Genomic DNA, 8,984 nt, shown 5'->3' on the forward strand with positions numbered 1-8,984 from the left:
AGCCCAGGCTGGAGTGCAGTGGCATGATCTCAGCTCACTGCAACCTCTGCCTCCTGGGTTCCAGTGATTCTTGTGCCTCAAACTCTCGAGCAGCTGGGATTATATGTGCGTGCCACCACACCTGTCTAATTTTTATATTTTTATTTTTATTTTTATTTTTATTTTTGTTTGAGACAGAGTTTCACTCTTGTCACCCAGGTTGGAGTGCAGTGGTGCCATCTCGGCTCACTGCAACCTCCACCTCCTGGGTTCCAGCGATTCTCATGCCTCAGCCTCCCAGGTAGCTGGGATTACAGGCACCCACCACCACACCCAGCTAATTTTTGTATTTTTAGTAGAGATGGAGTTTCACCATGTTGGTCAGGCTGGTCCTGAATTCCTGACCTCGTGATCCACCCGCCTTGGCCTCCCAAAGTGCTGGGATGACAGGCGTGAGCCACCGCGCCCAGCCTAATTTTTATATTTTTAGTAGAGACAGGGTTTCACCTTGTGGGCCAGGTTGGTCTCAAACTTCTGGCCTCAAGTGATCAGCCCACCTCAGCCTCCCAAAGTGCAGGGATTACAGGCATGAGCCACCGCATCCTGCACCCCCAAAATTTAAATGGTTCAAAATAAATTGTTTTAAAAGTTAGAGCCACACTGCCCACAGAAGTCCATGTGGTGTGAATGTAGGTAGCTCCTACAAAAAAAGGAAACAGAAGCAGTCATTTTAAAATATCCTAACATATTAGAGAAATATAAAGGCAGCGTGATATGCTCGACAGAGCCCATGGACTTTGGAATTAGAGTGACTTGGGTCTTAATTCTGACATTTGCTAGTTTTGTGATCTTGGGCAAGTCACTTGTCTTTTTGAGCCTTAGTTTTCTCTTCTGAAAAATACTTTGATCAAGTTATTGAAATAAGCACAATGTTTGCCTGGTACTTATTAGCTATTCAAAATGGTAGCTATTATTATATTGCATTGTTAAACATTTGCTTTTATTTCATTTTAACCAGGCTTAAGACAGTCAGTCAAGATACAAATTGCTTTTTATTTTTTTATTTGTTTATTTATTTATTTATTTTTGAGATGGAGTCTCACTCTGTCACCCAGGCTGGAGTGCAGTGGCGTGATCTTGGCTCACTGCAACCTCCACCTCCCAGGTTCAAGCGATTCTCCAGCCTCAGCTTCCCAAGAAGCTGCGTCCCCATGCCCAGCTAATTTTTGTATTTCTAGTATAGATGGGTTTTGCCATGTTGGTTAGGCTGGTTTCGAACTCCTGATCTCAGGTGATCTGCCCACCTTGGCCTCCCAAAGTGCTGGGATTACAGGCATGATCCACTGCTCCTGGCCCACATTGCTTTTTGTTACTGATGCTAGACAGTGGGGTAGAGTGGGGAAGAGTGTTGACTTTCGAGTCAGAGTCAGATTTCCTGGCTTTGAACTTGCCCTGTCACTTACTAATGTGCAGTCAAATTACTAAATCGCCATGTGCCTCAGTTTCCTCATTTGTAAAATGTGGCTAATAGTTGTACCTCATAGGGTTGTTGTCAGGAATAAATGAATTAATGCACATAAAAGGTTTCCAAAGTGCCTGGCAGATAATAATTACTAGATACTCATTTGCAATTGTTATTATTTATTTACTATTTCTACTTTTGCTTTTATTATTTTGCTGGATAAGTAAGCCCAAGCACCATTTTTTTATTCATTCACAGTCTCCATGCTTTGGAAAACATGGTCAGAGGGGATGGTTTTTATGTGTAATTTTTTAATGTGTGTATATGGGTGTGTTTGAGGTAAAATTTACATACAGTGAAATGCACAGACAGGTCTCAAGTGATCAGCCCACCTCGGCCTCCCAAAGTGCAGGGATTACAGGCTACACTGTTGCCCAGGTTGGAGTACAGTGCCATAACCACAGTTCACTGCAGGCTCGACCTTTTGGGCTCAAGTGATCCTCCCACCTCAGCCTCCTAGGTAGCTAGGACTCCAGCGGCACACCACTACATGTGACTAACTTTTTAATTTTTTTTTTTGACACTCTGTCACCTAGCCTGGACTGCAATGGCGTGATCTCAGCTCACTGCAACCTCTGCCTCCCAGGTTCAAGCGATTCTCCTGTCCAGCCTTCTGAATAGCTGGAATTACAGGCGCACGCCACCATGCCTGGCTAATTTTTGTATTTATTTTTTCATTAGAAACAGGGTTTCACCATGTTGGTCAGGCTGGTCTCAAACTCCTAACCTCATGATCTTCCCGCCTTTGCCTCCCAAAATGCTGGGATTACAGGTGTGAGCCACTGCACCCAGCCTAATTATTTAATTTTTTGTACAGACGGGACTCACTTTGTTACTCAGGCTGATCTTGATCTCCTGGGCTCAAGCAATCCTCCCTCCTCGGCCTCCCAAAGTGCTGGTATTACAGCCGTGAGCCACCATGCCTAGCAATTTGATTGGTTTTGACAAATGTCTATACGTGTGTAACCAAGACACATTTAGGATACAGAACATTACTCCTGAAACTGCCTTCATAGCCTTTTCCATTTGATTTCTACCCCTTTAGGCAGCCAGTGCTCTGCTTTCTATCAGTACAGCTTAGTTTTGCCTGATTTGGACTTCGTGTAAGTAGAAGTATACAGTAGTACACTTTTGTGTCTGGCTTCTTTCTTTCTTTTTTTTTTTTGAGACGGAGTCTCAGCTCACTGCAAGCTCCGCCTCCCAGGTTTACACCATTCTCCTGCCTCAGCCTCCCGAGTAGCTGGGACTACAGGTGCCTGCCACCACGCCCGGCTAGTTTTTTTGTATTTTTTTAGTAGAGACGGGATTTCACCATGTTAGCCAGGATGGTCTCGATCTCCTGACCTCGTGATCCGCCCGTCTCAGCCTCCCAAAGTGCTGGGATTACAGGCTTGAGCCACCACACCTGGCCTCTTTCTTTTCTTTCTTTTCTTTCCCTCCCTCCCTCCCTCCTTCCCTTCCTCCCTTCCTTCCTTCCTCCCTCCCTCCCTCCCTCCCTCCTTCCTTCCTTCTTTCCTCTCTCTCTTTCTCTCTTTCTTTCTTTTCTTTTCTTTCACTGGAGTCTTACTCTGTCGCCCAGGCAGCTGGAACGCAGTGGTACCATCTCAGCTCACTGCAACCTCCACCTCCTGGATTCTAGTGATTCTCCTGCCTCAGCCTCCTGAGTAGCTGGGATTACAGGCGCCCACCACTTCACCTGGCTAATTTTTGTATTTTTAGTAGAGACAGGGTTTCACCATGTTGGCCAGGCTGGTCTTGAACTCCTGACCTCAGGTGATCCACCCACCTCGACCTCCCGTAGTGCTGGTATTACAGGCATGAGCCACTGATCCCAACAGTGTCTGCCTTCTTTCTGAATATAATGTTTTTTAGATTCATCCATGTTATGTGACTCAGTAGTTCCCTCATTTTTATTGCTGAATAGTATTACATTGCATGAATATACCACAATTTGTTTATCTATTCATTCGTTGATGGACAATTGGATGAATTTCAGTTTGGGAAAATATTAATAAAGCTGCTATGAATGTTCATGCACAAATCTTTTTTTTTTTTTTTTTTTTTTTGAGACAGAGTATCACTCTGTTGCCGAGGTTGGAGTGCAGTGAAATGCTGTCAGCCCACTGCAACCTCCACCTCCCCGTTCAAGAGATCCTCCTGCCTCAGCCTCCAGAGTAACTGGGACTACAGGCATGCATCACCACACCCGGCTAATTTTTGGGTATTTTGTGGTAGAGACAGGGTTTCACCATGTCGGCCAGGCCGGTCTAGAACTCCTGACCTCAGGTAATCCACCTGCCTACACTTCCCACAATGATGGGATTTCAGGCATGAGCCACCGTGCCCGGCCACAAATCTTTTTGTGGGTGTTTCATTTATCTTGAGTAAACATCTAAGAGTCAAATTGCTGGGTCATAAAATGACCATTATGGGGAAACATTGGTAAGAGGATCAAGGAAAAGAGGCCCTGTAAGGAACAGAGTAGGAAAACGTAACAGTGTCTCCTGTATCTTTAGCATTCTTCAGAGACAGAAGAGAGACTAGAGGGAGCGGGCAGGAGGTAGATAAAGATAGAGTCACAGGTTTGTAGAGGAGGAATTCTTCAAAAAGCTTTAGCCCTTCTGGCATGCAAATTCATGTTATAACAAGTTATAAGCTAATTTTATTTGTATAATTTCTTTGTTTACAAGTGCTACGGTGTAGGCAGAACACATATTCCCGTATTGTTTTTATTTTTTATTTTATTTATTTATTTATTTATTTTTGAGATGGAGTTTTGCTCTTGTTGCCCAGGCTGGAGTGCAGTGGCGCAATCTTGACTCACTGCAACCTCTGCCTTCTGGTTTCAAGCGATTTTCCTGCCTCAGTCTTCCAAGTAGCTGGGATTTTTTTTTTTTTTTTTTGAGATGGAGTCTCCCTCTGTCACCCAGACTGGAGTGCAGTGGCACGATCTCAACTCTCTGCAGCCTCCACCTCCTGGGTTCGAGAGAGTCTCCTGCCTCAGCCTCGTGAGTGGCTGGGACGACAGGCCTGTGCCACCATGCCTGGCTAATTTTTGTATTTTTAGTAGAGACAGGGTTTCACCATATTGGTCAGCTGGTCTTGAACTCCTGACCTCGTGATCCGCCTGCCTTGGCCTCCCAGAGTGCTGGGATTACAGTTGTGAGCCACTGTGCCCAGGCCCCAGTATTGCTTTTATAAATGAGAAAACTAGATCAGGCTCAATGGCTCACGCCTGTAATCCCAGCACTTTGGGAGGCTGAGGCAGGTGGATCACCTGAGGTCAGGAGGTTGAGACCAGCCTTGCCAACATGGTGAAACCCCGTTTCTACTAAAAATACAAAATTAGCCAGGTGTGGTGGAGTGCGCCTGTAATCCCAGCTGCTTGGGAGGCTGAGGCAGGAGAATCACTTGAACCTGGGAGGTGGAGGTTGCAGTGAGCCGAGATCCCACTATTGTACTCCAGCCTGGGGAGAAGGCAAAACTCTCTCTCAACAAAAATTAAAATAAATAAAAATTTAAAAATCAAATAAATGAGAAACCCAAAGCTCAGAGAAGTCAGAATGACTTGCCCAAGGTCCCACAGCTGGTTACTGTCTGGGTGAGGACCCAAACCCCAGACTCCACACAGGAAGTTTCTTGCCCTGAGTCCTAGTTCAAACACCCATTAGAGTTTTGGACAAATTCTTAACCTCTCTGGAGCTCTGTTTTCTTAACTGTACAGTGTGTATAATAATGGTTCCTCCCTCAGATACTGAGAGGCATAACTGAGATAACAGTTGAATTATATGCTTGGCACATAGTAGGAGTATGATAAATATTAGTTGAGTCTGAATCTAAAGTAGATGACTGGTTTTGGCTGAAAAAAATATTAGTTAGTGGTTGGGCGTGGTAGCTCAAAGAGCTATAATCCCAGCTCTTTGGGAGGTGGAGGTCGGGGGTTCACGAAGTCAGGAGTCCAAGACCAGCCTGGCCAATATGGTGAAACTCTGTCTCTGCTAAAAATACAAAAATTAGCTAGGCGTCGTGGCAGGCGCCTGTAATTCCACCTTCTTGGGAGGCTGAGGCAGGAAAATTGCTTGAACCTGGGAAGCAGAGGTTGCAGTGAGCCAAGATCACACTATTGCACTCCAGCCTGGGCAACAGAAGTGAAACTCCATCTCAAAAAAAAAAAAAAGAAAAAAGTACAAAAATTAGCCAGGCATGGTGGCGTGTGCCTATATTCCCAGCTACTCAGGAGGCTGAGGCAGGAGAATCGCTTAAACCCAGGAGGTGGAGGTTTCAGTGAGTTGAGATTGCACCACTGCTCTCCGCCTGGGCAACAGAGCTAGACTCTGTCTCAAAAAAAAAAAAAAAAAAAAAAAAAAGATAATGTTTGAAAGGCATTTGTGAACTATAAAATGCTATACGTGCACTTATTGTCACTCTTGTTGTTGAACCTGTGGCTACGTTCCTGCCTCCTATTTCTTTTTTTGTTGTTGTTGTTGTTTTGTTTTTTGTTTTTGAGACACAGTTTTGCTCTTGTTGCTCAGGCTGGAGTACAGTGTCACAATCTCGGCTCTCCACAATCTGTGCCTCCTGGGTTCAAGCTTTTCTCCTGCCTTGGCCTCCGAGTAGCTGGGACTACAGACATGTACCACCACATCCGGCTAATTTTGTATTTTTAGTAGAGATGGGGTTTCTCCATGTTGGTCAGTCTGGTCTCGAACTCCTCACCTCAGGTGATCCGCCCTCCTCAGTCTCCCAAAGTGCTGGGATTATAGGCGTGAGCCGCCCCTGCCGGCCCCTGCCTCCTATTTCTGATCCATTCCTGTCACTGACTCAATGCCAAGGAAACTATACCCATCCAACTTTTTTTAGAAGGAACTTTGTGCCCAGGGAATTTATTTTATTTTATTTTATTTATTTTTAGACAGAGTCTCACTCTGTTGCCCAGGCTGGAAGTGCAGTGGCGCGATCTTGGCTCACTGCAACCTCCGCCTCCCAGGTTCAAGTGATTCTTCTGCCTCAGCCTCCTGAGTAGCTGGGATTACAGGCAAGTGCCACCAAGCCCAGCTGATTTTGTTTTTTTGGTAGACACAGGGTTTCACTGTGTTAGCCAGGCTGGTCTCAAACCCCTGACCTCAGGTGATCAGCCCGCCTCCGCCTCCGCCTCCCAAAGTGCTAGGATTACAGGCATGAGCCACCGAGCATGGCCCAATTTATTTTATTTATTAAGAGGTTATGGGTGTGGTAGCTCACACCTATAATCCCAGTATTTTGGGAGGCCGAGGTGGGTGGATCACCTGAGGTCAGGAGTTCGAGACCAGCCTGACCAACATAGAGAAACCCCATCTCTACTAAAAATACAAAATTAGCCTGGTGTGGTGGTGCATGCCTGCAATCCCAGCTACTCAGGAGGCTGAGGCAGGAGAATCGCTTAAAACCGGGAGGCAGAGGTTGCAGTGAGCTGAGATCACGCCACTGCATTCCAGCCTGGGCGACAAGAGCGAAACTCCGTCTCAAAAAAAAAAGAGGTCACTCTAAGGGAATGAGATTTTTTGCATCAGAATGTGCAGCTGAAGAGCAAAGCTGCAGCCTGCAACGTTTGCTCAGTCTTCCTGAGAGGCATGATGATGAGCCATGCTTTCTTCTGCAGACTGATGACAACAGTGGAGACTTGGACCCAGGAGTCTTGCTGACAGCTCAAACTATCACATCTGAGACCACAAGCAGCACCACCACAACTCAAATTACCAAGGTAACAGACCAGCTAGAACCTCCTTATGGAACCCAAGGGCAGGCTGAGCTTGCTGCCACCTCTCTGCAAGAAGGACCCTAGTCCATAAGCAAATATTTTCAGCTCCATCCCTAGTAAGCCACATTATTCAAAGAGTCCCGGATGGAAAGGCCCTGCTGCCTTCCCCAGCAGTAAATCTAGGGAGATACCCTGAGAGTATCCCTGCCTACTTAGTAGTCTCCTAAAGGTAGGTGTGGTTGTTCTCTTTACACATCTGTCTGTCTCTCTGGTCAGTGGGTCCCCTGTCTGGCTGTGGAAGTAAGTTTAAAAAGTCAGCCTGGCCAGGCACGGTGGCCCACACCTGTAATCCCAGCACTTTGGGAGGCCGAGGCAGGTAGATCACCTGAGATCAGGAGTACAAGACTAGTCTGACCAACGTGGTGAAACCCCGTCTCTAAAAATACAAAAATTAGCTGGGTGTGGTGGTGTACGCCTGTAGTCCCAGCTATTCAGGAGGCTGAGGCAGGAGAATTGCTTGAACCTGGGAAGCAGAGGTTACAGTGAGCAGAGATCGCACCACTGCACTCCAGCCTGGGCGACAGAGAAAGACTCCATCTCAAAAAAAGTTAGCTCAAAGGGCCAGGCGTGGTGTAATCACACCTGTAATCCAGTACTTTGGGAGACCGAGACGGGTGGATTCTTTTAGCCGAATGGTTTGAGACTAGCCTGGGCAACATAGTGAAACCTCATCTGTACAAAAAAATACAAAAAAAAAAAAAATTCGCTGGGCATAGTGGCGCATGCCTGTGGTCCCAGCTACTTAGGAGGCTGAGGTGGGAGGATCACTTGAGCCCAGGGCATCAAGGCTGCAGTGAGCCGTGATCATGCCACTGCACTCCAGCCTGAGTGACAGAGCAAGACCCTGTCTCTATAAAAATAAAAAAAAAGTCAGCTTAAGGGAAATTATTTTTGGTATTTTTATACAACCATATTTTCCAAGCCCAAAATCAGAAGTCTGGGTCTGAGGAAGAATTTTTACAGCATTCCAGGGACAAGGCCAGGAGAATTTGTTTGGATGCTGAAATATTGGAATTATTAGAATATAGTTTATAGGAAGCAAGAGAGAGAAAATATCTAAAATTGGAACTACCCCTAGAAAATCAGCGGCAATCTATGTTTGCTGTAGCACTAGAGGAAAATACTTTTTTTAATAGGTAAAAATAAGCTTCTTGACCAAGCTGTGTCATCAATACACAGATGACTGGAAACTAGTTAACTTAATGTGTCTAGACCTTGGTTTTCCTCATCTACCAGAAAGAGAAATCTACCCACCCTTAGGAGATTATGTGAAGACCTTTGACATCAATAATATGAAAATGCTTTAAAATAAAAGAGCCCAATTTCAAACTGTGTGACATGTTTGTTAGCCTTCAGACTTTTTTCCTTTTGAAAATGATCACAGTGGCTCACACCTGTAATCCTTACACTTTGGGAGGCCGAGGTGGGCGGATCAGCTGAGGTCAGGAGTTCAATACCAGCCTGGCCAACAGAGCAAAACCCCATCTCTACTAAAAAAATAAAAATTAGCCGAGCACGGTGGCACACGCCTATAGTCCTAGCTACTTGGGAGGCTTAGGCAGGAAAACCATTTGAACCCAAGAGGCAGAGGTTGCAGTGAGCCAAGATCATGCCACTGCACTCCAGCCTTGGCGACAGAGCAAGACTGTCTCAAAAAAAAAAAAAAAAAAAAAAAAAAAAAAAAAA

The 8,984-nt window shown here is 45.6% G+C and overlaps 1 protein-coding gene across 5 annotated transcripts in view; it reads left to right on the forward strand.

Annotated features, from left to right (window-relative positions):
* Positions 1-8,984, forward strand: part of EPB41 (erythrocyte membrane protein band 4.1) — a 230,952-nt gene that overhangs the window by 213,442 nt on the left and 8,526 nt on the right. For 4 of the 5 annotated variants that reach the window (XM_025364785.1, XM_025364833.1, XM_025364862.1 and 1 more), the window contains one exon: positions 7,140-7,241. The exons of the other annotated variant lie outside the window; for it this stretch is intronic. In XM_025364785.1, the coding sequence (XP_025220570.1) occupies positions 7,140-7,241 (102 nt within the window). The remainder of the gene's footprint in view (positions 1-7,139; positions 7,242-8,984) is intronic. 5 annotated transcript variants of the gene reach the window in all.

Source organism: Theropithecus gelada, chromosome 1, assembly GCF_003255815.1.
Source record: "Theropithecus gelada isolate Dixy chromosome 1, Tgel_1.0, whole genome shotgun sequence".
NCBI lineage: Eukaryota > Metazoa > Chordata > Mammalia > Primates > Cercopithecidae > Theropithecus > Theropithecus gelada.